Source organism: Crocodylus siamensis, chromosome 4 (genome assembly GCF_052110815.1).
Source record: "Crocodylus siamensis isolate JL-2025a chromosome 4, ASM5211081v1, whole genome shotgun sequence".
Lineage (NCBI taxonomy): Eukaryota > Metazoa > Chordata > Crocodylia > Crocodylidae > Crocodylus > Crocodylus siamensis.
The window spans coordinates 241,644,401-241,657,132 of NC_143398.1; the positions used below are offsets into that span (position 1 = coordinate 241,644,401).

General features: G+C 53.0%; 1 protein-coding gene across 1 annotated transcript; it reads right to left on the reverse strand.

The window, feature by feature from the left end:
• Positions 1–4,011: 4,011 nt before the first annotated feature.
• LOC149867739 (uncharacterized) lies at positions 4,012–12,521 on the reverse strand. Its single transcript, XM_090041736.1, has 7 exons — positions 12,180–12,521; positions 11,744–12,052; positions 10,022–10,148; positions 8,205–8,321; positions 5,803–5,886; positions 4,605–5,060; positions 4,012–4,520 (listed from the first exon to the last, which is right to left on the reverse strand). The coding sequence occupies exons 1-7, from the start codon at positions 12,519–12,521 to the stop codon at positions 4,012–4,014; spliced, it is 1,944 nt and encodes a 647-aa protein (XP_089897862.1).
• Positions 12,522–12,732: the final 211 nt, after the last annotated feature.

The following is a 12,732-nucleotide window of genomic DNA, read 5'->3' on the forward strand; positions in this document are numbered from 1 at the left end:
AGATTTCTCTGCACAACACTAATCTTTCACCCAGCATGCTATCCTCCTCTACCTGCCGGCCGCAGGGTTGCCTGAAGTTCAAACTAGGTCTGTAGCCTTACATCAGGATGCAGGGAAGTAGTAAACTCGCATTCACAAGTGTAGTAACATGCATATATTTTATTAATACAGGCCTTGTGTTGTCTTGGCACTGAAAATCCAAGCTTTCCATTATGTCTACCTGTTAAGTGCCAGTTTGCTCCATGACAGGCAAAAAGAGACAAGAAGACCTTGACCTTAGCTTGCCATTTAAAAAATAAAATTCATCTGAATGTGCAGTTTTCTTCTTTGTGATTATTTTTATTTCTCCCCAAGTCACATTCCAATTTCTCTGTAAAATATAAAAACTCTGGTTCAAATACCAAAGCTTAGGAAAAGTCATCATGACACAAGAGCAATGTTCATAGCTGCAGTCCACAACCCCCCTTTTTTCCTGGTTCATATGTTTAAGTGGAGAAAATGACAACTTCTGTTTGGGAACTGGTTCAAACTTCATGAGTAACCATGTAACACAGACAAGTTTCTCAAAACCAAAGCTGGTTTCTTAGTTTCATAGTTGGTAGGGTCGGAAGACACCTGAGCAGATCATCAAGTCCAACCCCCTGCCATGGGCAGGAAAGGATGCTGAGGTCAAACGACCCCGGCTAGGTGATTGTCTAGCCTCCTTTTGAAGACCCCCAGGGTAGGGGCCTGCACCACTTCCCTTAGAAGTTGGTTCCAGCTCCTAGCCGCCCTGACAGTGAAGTTGCGCCTCCTGATACCTAGCCCGAATCTACCCTCCGTCAACTTATGGCCGTTATTCCTCATTACTCCCAGTAGTGCTCGGGGGAACAGGGACTCTCCCATTGCCTGCTCGTCTCCCTCAGCCAGTTTATGGATGGCCACCAGATCGCCCCTCAGCCTTCTCTTGTGGAGGCTGAACAGGTTCAAGTCCCGTCGCCTCTCCTCGTAGGGCCTGCCCTGCTGCCCCCGATCATGCGAGTGGCCTCCTCTGGACCCTCTCCATGTTGTCCACATCCCTCCTGAAGTGCGGTGCCCAGAACTGGACGCAGTCCTCCAGCTGCAGCCTGACCAGTGCCGCATAGAGGGGGAGGATCACCTCCTTGGACCTGCTCGAGATGCATCTGTGGATGCAGGACAAGGTGCGGTTGGCCTTCCTGACTGCCTCCCCACCCTGCTGGCCCATGTTCATCTTGGCATCAATGACGACTCCAAGATCCTTTTCTGCCTCTGCCCTGACGAGAAGGGAGTTCCCCAACCTGTAGGCATGGTGCCGGTTGTTCCTCCCCAGGTGCAGCACCTTGCACTTGTCGGTGTTGAATCCCATCCTATTTTCACCTGCCCACCCCTGTAACCTGTCTAGGTACGATTGCAGCCTATTCCTCCCTTCTAGTGTGCCCACATCCCCCCACATCTTAGTGTCATCAGCAAATTTGAACAGGTGCTTTTTACCCCCTCATCCAAGTCACTGATGAAGATGTTGAACAGTGCGGGCCCGAGGACCGAGCCCTGGGGGACCCCACTGCCCACATCCCTCTAGGTTGAAAATGACCCGTCCACCACCGCTCTCTGGGTGCGGCCCTCCAGCCAGTTGGCGACCCATCTGGCTGTGTAGGTGTTGACACCACAATCTCCTAATTTTTTAATGAGAAGGGGGTGAGAGACAGTGTTGAAGGCCTTCCTAGAGTCCAGAAAGACTACCTCCACCGCAACAACTGCATCCAAGGATTTTGCGACCTGGTCGTAGAAGGCCACCAGGTTGGTCTGACAGGACCTGCCTCGAATGAACTCATGTTGGTTGCCCCTAAGTATAATCTCTCCTGGTGGCCACGCACAGATGTGCACCTGGATAATTCTCTCAAACAGCTTCCCCAGGACCAAGGTAAGACTAACAGGCCTATAATTTCCTGGGTCCTCCTTCCTCCCTTTTTTGAAGATGGGAACCATGTAGGCCCTCTTCCAGTCCTCTGGCACCTCGCCAGAATACCACAAGTGCTCATACAGCTGTGCCAGGGGTCCCGCAATGACCTCTGCTAATTCCCTCAGTACTCGGGGGTGGAAATCATCAGGACCTGCTGATTTGAACACATCCAGTCCCACCAGAAGTTCCTCTCTGACCCTGGGCCTGGCTGTGCCTCCCCTGGGACCACCAGGGATCCCAGTGGGGGTGATGACCTGGTTCCTGCTCAGAAAAACGGAGGCAAAGAAATTGTTTAACACGTTAGCTTTGTCATCTAGTGAGACCACCAGATTTCCAAGTGTGTCCTGCAGAGGCCCCATGGCACCCGGACGTAGATCATCTATTGCTCATTCTAGTTTGGTGGAAATCTATGCTTTCGGTCAGGGGTCAGCAACCTTTTTTCGCCAGAATACCAAAAACACCCGCAACCTCAACTTGTAAGATGTTGGCATGTCAGGGATGGCCAGTGGGGGAGCTATGAGGGGCCTGATCCTTGTTGTGGCAACGCGGCCAAAGTCTACTTGTTGATGGTCATTACAACGTACTGCATTTCACCCATAGGATGCCCACATCCTTTCCCCACCCTTTCATAGAAGGGGCAGGAACTGTCCCAGGCTACATCTCTTTCACCCCGCTACACTATTTCACTCACAACTGAGACTCTCCTGCCCCTGACAAGAGGCTCCTTCAAAAGTGGGTTTCTGTAGCTGGAGCTGGGCTGTTCTCAGTGGTGGCATGTGACAGAAAAAGGAGCAAAGGGCTCAAGCTGCAGCAGGGGAAGCTGAGGTTAGATATTACAAAAAACAAACAACAAAAAAAACAAACTCACAAGGAAGGTTGTAAAGCACTGGAACAGGTGACCCAGAGAAATGATGGAGTCTCCATCCATGGAGGTGTTGAAGACCCAACTAGGCAAAGCCTTGGCTGGGATGATTAAGTTGGGAACAGTCCTGCTTTGAGCAGGGGGTTGGACTAGATGTCACCTCCTAACATCCCTTCCAACCTTCATGTTCTGACTCTATGAAGAAGGCCGGGACCTTGCTACACAGCAGGACATGGCACCTCCTGCACCTGAGGGCTAACAACAACCCCTGGGTTGTGGTGAATGCTCTGGAAAGGGTAGGCGTTGGAAAATCCCAGAAAGATCTGCCCTGGAAAGGGTTCTGGGCCTTGGTCTGTTCCCATCTCACACCTCCAGAGAGGACACAGACCAACCATAGGGATACCATGTTCAGCCCTGGGGCTTGATTAGCAAGGAATCCATTACAGAGAATGGGATGACGGGAAGGAGGGACAGCTGGCACCTGGTGGTGCAGAGCTTGGAAGAGGGGTTAAGAAGCAATACCTACCAAACTGGACTTGGGGTGGTAGATCACGATCGGCACGTGCAGGCCTGGGGCTCAGGTGATGTGGTGGAGAGGAAAGTCAAGGTCTGGGTGGAGAGCAGGAAATGCTTCCCCACCCATAAACGTCCTTCTTCCTGCAACTCAAAAGTGTCACATACCAGAACCCTGGGGCCAGGAGGGAAGAGGAAGGTGGGAGCTGGCCAAGGACAGTCCCTGGGTGTTATTTGGAGCCAGTTGTCTTGGGAAGGGCACCCTATTATAAAGGCTCTTCTTCCCCTTGAAGCGTTGCTTTTAGAGAACGATGGTGAAGACACAGGCTCCGAGGCTGATGCAAAGAAGTCCCACACAGGTTCTTCCAGCATCTGAGCCGGCCTCTCCCTGAGGTGCTTCCTCTTAACTCCTCCCTGCATCAAAACTTGTGGGCCAGCCTCTGGTTCCTTTGGGTTTTGAAGGACCTTAGAAGGGCCAAAGGCTGGGTGAAGCCTTGCTGCAGTCCACCAGCACAAGGCTGCTTGCCTGAATGCAGCCACTGGTGGGTACTGAGCAGGTGGATATCCCCAAGCCCTTCATGCATTGCTATGAGAATTATGGATGCTTTTGGGTGCGGATGAACTGATGCTGGGTCTGATCGGAGGACTAGGTAAAGCTCTTCCCAAACTTCGAGCACTAATGTGGCTTCTTCCCTGTGTGGATGATCTGGTGCCGGATCAAGCGGCAGAAGCCAATGAAGCTCTTCCCACACTCTGAGCACTGATGTGGTTTCTCCCTTGTGTGGATGAACTGGTGCTGGGCCAGGTAAGACGAGCAGGTGAAGCTCTTCCCACACACAGAGCACTGATTCGGCTTCTCCCCTGTGTGGATGAGATGGTGTCGGACCAGTTCGGAGAAGCAAACAAAGTTCTTCCCACACTTCGAACACCAATGTGGCTGCTCACCTGTGTGGATGAGCTCGTGCCGGATCAGGTGGGAGGAGCGAGTGAAGCTCTTCCCACACTCCGGGCACTGATGTGGCTTCTCCCTTGTGTGGATGATCTGGTGCCGGATCAAGTGGGAGGAATGAGTGAAGCTCTTCCCACACTCCAAACACCGATGTGGCTTCTCCCCTGTGTGGATGAGCTGGTGTTGGGCCAGTTCAGATGAGCAGGTGAAGCTCTTTCCACACACAGAGCACTGATGTGGCTTCACTTCTGTGTGGATGTGCCGGTGCTTGGTCAGGGTAGATGAGCAGGTGAAGCTCTTCCCACACTCCAAACACTGATGTGGCTTCTCCCCTGTGTGGATGTGCTGGTGTTGGGCCAGGTAAGAGGACTGAGTGAAGCTCTTTCCACACTGCAAGCAATGATATGGCTTCACTCCAGTGTGGATGAGCTGGTGTTGGGCCAGATAGGAAAAGAAGGTAAAGCTCTTTCCACACTCTGAGCACCGATGTGCCTTCTTCTGTTTGTGGATGCACTGGTGCTTGGCCAGGGTAGAGGACTGGGTGAAGCTCTTCCCACACTTTGAGCACCGATGTGCCTTCTGCCCTGGCCGAGCAGCAGTGCACTGACACAAGTGGGAGGATTCGGTATAGCTCTTCCCACATACTGAGCAATGATATGGCTTCTTCTCCATGTGGATGCGCTGGTGCTGGACCAGACCAGAGGAGAAGGTGAAGCTCCTCCCACACTCGGAGCATCGATGTGGCTTCTCAGCTCTGCTCAGCAGCCAGGCACCTCCTGTGTGGGGAAGACAAACCCCAGATTGGTCCCTGCCCTGCAGCAAAGGGCAAACACTGCTATCCCTTCTACTGGGATGGGCCTCAGAGCAGGCCTGGACCTCTGCACTTGTGTGCCCTCAAGTAAACCAGGTCTTCTTTTCAAAACCCCAAGTGCTGGACATGAAGGAGCATCAGGTCCCTGTGCCAGGCTAATGTTCCCTACTTGGTGGAGTTCAGAGCCAGACTCTCAGAGTTTCTGGCCTGGGTCTCAGCCCCATCACCTCAGGCCCTGCTGGAAGAAGCACAGGGGACACACACATTAGGACAGTGCCTGAAAGGGGTTGTTGACTGGCGGTACACATACCCCTAGGGGTACTTGGAAAAGTGCTAGAGGGTACGTGTGGGCAGGTGGGGACAGAGTGCTACCACCCACCACCCTGTGCCGCTGCCTCCCAGGGCAGGGTGGGGGCAGCAGCTCCCCTCTGTAGGCCACACAGGCACCGCCTAGCCAGTAGGACGTGGCCGGGGGCGGAGCTTACATGCAGCAGCCACCACAGCCACCCACCACTGCACGCTGACACTGCTGCATGCAAGCCCCATCCCACTCTGCATCTGCCTGCCACCACCTTCCCTCCTCTGCTTTGCTAGAAGTGCACCCAGAAGGGGTACAGTCCTTAAAAAAGGTTGAAACCCCCTGCTCTAATGGAGGAGGAGGGGAGGACTTAGAGCTGTGGCTCTCCGGAGAGGAGTGTGCTTCCTGCCTGCTTCCAGTGCAAGGGTTGGTGCAGAGAATGAACCCATGGAGTTTTCCACTGCTGATGGGTACCACTGCATGTCACACATGTCTGCACCAGGTCTGAGGCCTTAATAAGCCTCAACCTGGACTCTGGTGTAGCAAAACCCCCAGATTTTCTTTTTTTTTTCTTTTAAAATGCATTCCCTCCCCTTTCCCAACCATTTCTGACTTTTCTTTCCCTCTCTATTCCCTATAGGTAAGTATAAGTAAGCCAAGACATAGGATAAGCTTCAGCATTTTATTTTGGTAGCAACTTGTATTTGTTTTGTTTTTTCTCCTTCTTTATATTGTATAATTATTATGTTTATATTGCTTTGTACTGTTCTATATTACTGTTTTACCAGTACTATATAATGTAGGCCTCCATATGTAAGTTACCATAAGTCATGTCAAGTTTCCATTTTGTTTGTCAAGTCTCCATCTTGTGAGTCAAGGGTTACACAACCAGGCCTGGGGACATCTACCCCTCCTATGTAACTTGGTTCCTGAATACATGGGGATGAATAAGGGTACTTGAGAGACAATGGCAGTAGGTCTAAAAATAGTTCCCTCGGAATGACCGAACCATCAACACCAATACCTGGACCAATGACCCAGCCCTTGGAACCACCCTCAGCCTTCAAGAAACAAAAGATGAGGCAACCCACTACTGTGCCAAGGCTGCACATACTCAGTAAGAACACCTGGAGCCCTCTGGGACAGAACTGACATTGCCTGGACAGGCCCTCCCCATAGGAGATCAGAGGTAGTCTGCCCCATAAAAAGGGGTAGTGAAAACTGACTCTTTGGGACGCCCTCTCCATCTGGACCAGCACCATGCCACATTACCTATTCACCCAGAGGCCCTGCCAGCGACTTCTCTCTGGAGAACACCTACTGGACAAGGACCCCTTTCCAGCCTGGATAAGTAGCTATTACCCGCTACCCCCTCTTCAACCAAGGACTTGGACTCTGCTTCTCTTCCTTACCTGGACTCCAGTCCTTCCACCGAGTCTCTTTATCCTGCTGCCGCGTGTGTGTAAACTAATACCTTCATGGGTCTGTGTAGTGTGCTGTCTGTTTAATAAAACTGTTATTTTGAAACCCCGAGTTGGCTTTTTGTCTGTTTCCTGACTGTTTCCTCCTTGCCACCACTTATCTGCGCCCCCAGTCTCTAAGCTGTCAGCCTGTTTCCTGCCTCAAGATACCAGGTTTCTGCCTCTCTCTCTCTCTCTTTCCTGGCTGTCTCCTCCTTGCCACCACTTATCTGCGCCCCCACCAATATCTCAGCTGTCTGCCTCAGTTTCCAGCCCCAGACAACCTTAAGTAACCCCAAGCCTCAGTTCCTCAGCCACGTTCTCTCTAGTCCACTGGTTCTAATCTCAGTTCTGGCAACTTCTACTCCCTACACTTTAACTCTCTCTCTCTCTCACCTTAACCTTCCCCCAAATATCCCAAGCACACACATATATACCGTGCCATCCAAGTTAGGAACTTACCTATGTGTAGGTGGGTTGTATGTGTGTGAACTGGTGTGTGTATATGCATCTGTGAATATATGTATTGTGTGTATGATATATGAATTAGTGATCTGAGTGTGCAGGTATGGACAATTGATTTTTGTCTAACTTTTGGGGTGTATAGTGTATGTGCTTGAATTCGTGATAGGTGTGCATGTGCCTAGGCTAGTTTGGATGTGTATGTGCCTGAGTTGGTAGTGTGTGCGCGTGTATACATCCAATTGATTTGTGTGTTTGTATATGTGCAAATGTGTCACACCCTCCTGTCTAACAGCTCAATATTGAGATCCTGAGAGTTGGCCTGACCCCACAGGGCAACACTGGTGCTGAGCCTCAGGCTTTGTGACACTCAGAGCCACAGAGACAAAGAGCCCAGCCCCAGCCTGCAGCTGCAGTCCGCCCTACCCCACGCAGATCCGGGGTCACGCGCCCATGCATCCCGAGTTGCAGGTAGCAGTAGGAGCTGCCCCCCGCCCCCCACAAGCCACTTGGGGCTCAGTCCCATGAGTGCCTGCCCTTCCCCCAGTTCTAGCCCAACTCCCTCCCTCCCTCACTGCTGCCTGTGCACCCCCCTGCACCCCTGCTGCAGCCACCCAAAGTCCACGGCCAGGCTGCCTTGTGGCCCAACGACTGCCCTGCGTTTGGGGGGGGGGGGGCTAAGCCCTGTTAGTCCCCCTTCCATTGCCTATGGTGGGAACAACACCTGCCTTGACACATTGCAGCATTATATACTGTATTTGAGGTCAGCACCCTGGAATGGCAACATAGGGCAGGACTGCAGTTTCCAGGTCTCCCTGGCACTCTGGCCAACTGCAGACCTGCCCTATTTCTGAGAGGGAGGCCAGGGGAAGTGCACAGCCACACTCACCTGGCAGCAGGTTCTCCAACTCTGAGATTTTCCCACCATCCTCATCACCACAGGCCCAGAGCTCCACCTCTCCTCGCTGGATGCTGCATAGTAAGTCAGGTGTGGGACCTTGATATCCTGTTTAGGGTGGTAGTTAAAGAGGTTTTGTGACTCAGTAGTGGATGCAGAATAACCCACCATGATTTGGGGAACGGATCCAATGAGCTCAAGGTTTTTACTATCGTCTGAATGGACAGGGGAGGATGGGTATTTAGGATGGATGAGAAGGCGCTGCAGAGAGAAGCCTTCATTAAATGATGCACCTGGTCACCCAGGCAGTGGTGGGATGGTCACAGGAAACAAACCACCGAACGCTCCTGGTACAGAAAGGGCACTAAACTGACAGTCACCATGGACAGGTAGGGAGACTCAATGATCTGTGATGTACTAGAGAGCAGAAAGATAAAGCTTTTTCTGTTTTCAAGGTACCAAAATGAAGAGACATTGGATGCCCTTATGGATGGAAAACATTTGTCTTATCAGTGGAATCCCAGGAAAAGGAGTGGGAACAAGCTTTTCTCAGGAAAGAGCTGAAGTGAGGACTCGTGGCAGTGAAAAGAATCTGTGACAGATGGCTGACAAGGAGACTTTTTTTTCTGGGAGAGGCCAGCCTCACCAGGCCACAGGAAAGGATTATTTTATAATAACTGTAGCAACAACTGAGCAATCATGCTATCCAACGGTAGAATCAACCCAGGAGAGGAGATGAGTGCACAGGTTGGCAAATACTGCAGCATTTAACACAACTGCGAGTCATGGAGCTGGGCAAAAGATGGCAGAAAGACACACATTGCACAGCACGTGAAAGCCCATAATGTAGAAATGGTCTACATGGTCTTAGTTGAGCTAGAGAAATCATTTGACCACTTCCTTACAGAATCCTCTGGGGAAAATGGAGGGGAAAGAAAGCATCAGAAAAGACAACTGACCTAGTAGAGAGTGAAGTACCTTGACACTGAGCACATGCCAAAACAAGCCCCCGTATTAGAGATCCTCTGGAAATGAAAACTGGTTTTCACTAGGCCCTGCACCTAGCCCACTTCTTCTTATCACAGTGATGGGCGTGTGATCTGCAAAGGGATTTTAGGAGGAGGACAAGAAAACATTTGAGAATGGCAGACTGAGGTTGAGAGCACAGGTTTTAATGTAAATAAAGCAAAGCCAAAGTCTCTGATCTATGGAGATGGAGATGTTAGGAAGGACTGCGGACAGAAGCTTCCAGTGACCCCGTGATAGAAATACCTGGGATCCATCACATGTACATATATCCTAAGAGGCAGAGATGTAGAAATGCATCATCCATGTGTTGTAGCACCAGAGGCTGATAAGACTTCTGTTAACTTCCGCTGGGTCGTAACCAAAGGAGGAGAAAGGGAATTTAGGCATCACAGAACTGGCCATGCTAGGACTGATCAATGTGTTTGGACAGGACACACTAGGCAAGAGAGGGAGGAAATCAGAACCAGCTCTTAGTACATTTATGTACAATGAGTTGGAGACAATATGAACACGCTGAGAAGGCAAAAGGAGATTGTGTTGCCCAGAAACTGATGCATACAGAAGCAACAGGAATTACAACAATGGGGAAGACTCAACTGAAGGAGCATATACCAATATGAAATGTGAGACAGGCCTGATCACTGACAGAGCAGTGGAGAAGGAGGGAATGTAAACCTCCAGCCCCAAAAGTGCATGAGGACAAGACTTGTTGAAACACAGGGAGAAGACTGCAATGAACTTCAGAGCTCGTAAAGGAGAAGCAAGAACCAGAGCTTTACCCAGGGAAACGAGGGCTTGGTAATTCTTCAACATCTGGTCCTGGTAAAGCACCTTGTCTTCATCTTCCAGCAGCTCCCACTCCTTCCATGTGAGATACACTGCCACCTCCTCAAACACCTCCGGGAGCTGCAGTCACAAGCATTACACCATCAGTGCCTCCTGTTCCAGCTCCTTCCAGCCCCCACAGCCCTATTTGCAATCACGCTGTACTACAGCTAATTGCAGGCTTAGCCACGACAGGTAGGGGTGCAAAACTCCCCAGGATTCAGCTGACTTGTGATGTGGATGCAGCTGTAGACACAGGAGCCTGTGTGTCAGCCTTCGCCCAGCTCATCACGTTCTGTCTGCTCGGCCCCTTGAGGCAGCCTGGGCAGCACTTTTAGGGGCAGAGAGTCCCGGCTCCATGCATGCTGACCAGGCCTTCCCCTGGCTCACCGCACTTGGGAGGGGGCTCCTGCAAAATGCAGTTTGGTGCATTTGCAACCCCCATCACCATAGGCTTGTCTCTCTTTAGGACTCCCTGCTCCCCAAACTTTTTACAGCACCCCTGGCTCCTCCTGGGCTCTGCCCAGCTGTACTCCTTCCCCTAACCGGACCTAGTGCCCTGCTCACCTCCACGGTCTCCCCCTGGTTTTGAGGCCTGCCCTGCTCCTTCTGCACTTCATAGATTTCGTAGACATTAGGGCTGGAAGGGACCTCGGGAGATCATCATGAGCCTGGCTCATCTGTCAGGGAGTCCTCCTCCTCCTCCAGTCTCCCTGGGAAAGTCCTCTGCAGCTCCATGATTACAGGCCCCTCCTCAGGAGGCTGCTGCTGGGCTCTCGTCAGGGTTGCAGCACCTGTGGGGCGGGGAAGAGAGTGCACAGGTTGGTCCTGGTGCTGCTGGGACAGGGAAAGCCCTGCTCGTCTCCTGGACTGGCTTGGGATTAAGGCAGATGGAGGCTTCAGCGTGTGGAAGAGTGGGGGAAGGACGACTTAAAGCTGCACAGCTCTTGCTAACAGACCTCCTTGGGCATTAGGCTGGAGATGAACTTCAATAACTCTGTACCAGCGTCAGGTGGTGATCACACCACGTCAGAGCCCGCAGGGAGTAGTTCGAGGGATGTTGGGGCTGTGTCAGCCTCCACATGTTAAGGGAGAGGGAGGGGAAACATATGGTCAGTCTTCTCTAGGGCACATGACATGCTTCCAAAAGCACCGGAGAACAAGAACAGCTGATGTGTTGGAGCACCGACCTCATCAAAGTGTTGTGGCTGAGAGTTTTCTCTGCTGAGGGATGGTGCTTCCTGTTGCTGGAAAGGGGAGAGCCAGCGCTCCTTACCTGTGCCTGGGGAAGGGCCTCGTCTGGGGCACCGGCCTGATGAGCTTTCACCTGCTGACCACTCCCAGGTCTCCTCCGTTTTGGGGGAATCGGCAGCATAGAGGCCTGGTTTAGCTGTACGTGAGCCAGCCATAAGCCACTGGGGAGTCTCACTTCCCCGACACCTGCACCAGCCCCTAACTGGGCACAGAGGGCTCGCGGGGGCATGAGCGAGGGGGCGAGTTGAACACTGATCGTTAGAACAGCAATTAGATCATGCATTGTTACCACAGCAGCACGACGGTGCCCGAGCAAGACTCAGCCTCTCTCCACCGGGCGCTGCACACATGCAGCGAGAAAGATCAGGGAGCTGCCCACCCACAGCGATCAGAGCTGGGTCCCAGCCCAGCCACCTCGTTACGAATACTGGGGCCTCGTCATGGGCAGAAGCAGACTCCCCTGCATGCAGGACAGCCACTCCGGCACCCAGACCCACGCCCAGGCCTCCATCCTGTCCCTCACCTGACCCTGGTGGGGGGAGCTCCTCTTCAGAGACACCAGGCTGCTTGTCGCAAGGCCCAGGGGGTTCCCTCTCTCCCGACTCCTCCAGAGGGCTGTCCACACGATCGGTCTTTGGTTGCTCCAGCCAGGAATCACCAGGCTCTTGCAATGCCCCTATGTGCTGCATCCTGTCCAAGAGCACCTCCTCGACCTTCACGCACACGGTGACCTGGGGATGCGAAATAATGTCACTGGAGAGCCAGGATCTAGGAGAGACGGGGCTGGGAGGGAACATCCCCCAAGCACATAAGGAGACAGGGACAGCAGCATCCATGAGCAGGATGAAATGTTCTCACCTGGAGCTCATCCCTTCCCTTCTCCAGCTGAAACCCCTCGGCCACGGCCACGGCCACGGCCTCGGCGCAGGTCTCCACGCCGCGCCCCCACGCCCAGCTCTGCATATCCTGGGGCAGGATGGCCAGGAATTGCTCCAGGATCTGCTCCTTGCTGCGGCGCCGGGGCTGCAGGCAGCGCCGGCAGAGCTCCCGCAGGCGGCCGCAAACCTCCCGCGGCCCGTCGCCTTCCAGGTAGCGGAGGCCCCAGAAGCGCCGACGCCAGGCCTCTGGGGCGGGGAGGTCGTCCCCCGGTGCCGGCTGTGGGGCGTCTGAGGGACTCTCGGCCTCGGATGGGGGCTGCATCTCTGCACCACCTCCTGCCCCCGATCTCCTGGCGTTGGACTGGCTCTTCCAAAGACTTCAGGGACCCCTGGTCCCGCCCTGGATGACACGAGGGACTTGTGGAGGAGTACGGCTCCTCCAGCTACACCTCCGGCTGCGAAGGGAAGGGCCACGGCTGCCACGGGCTCTGGCACGGCCACCGTCGCCCCCAGCCGGGCTCTCGCTCCCTCTG

Excerpts from the sequence above, each read along its gene's own strand:
- LOC149867739 (XM_090041736.1), bottom strand. The coding sequence starts at position 12,521 with ATGCAGCCCCCATCCGAGGCCGAGAGTCCCTCAGACGCCCCACAGCCG. Across the intron at positions 8,322-10,021 it reads CCAAGCCCTCGTTTCCCTGG|GATATCAAGGTCCCACACCT; the intron begins GTAAAGCTCTGG and ends CACCCTAAACAG. Across the intron at positions 4,521-4,604 it reads CCACACAGGGGAGAAGCCAC|ATCAGTGCTCTGTGTGTGGA; the intron begins ATCAGTGTTTGG and ends AAGTGAAGCCAC.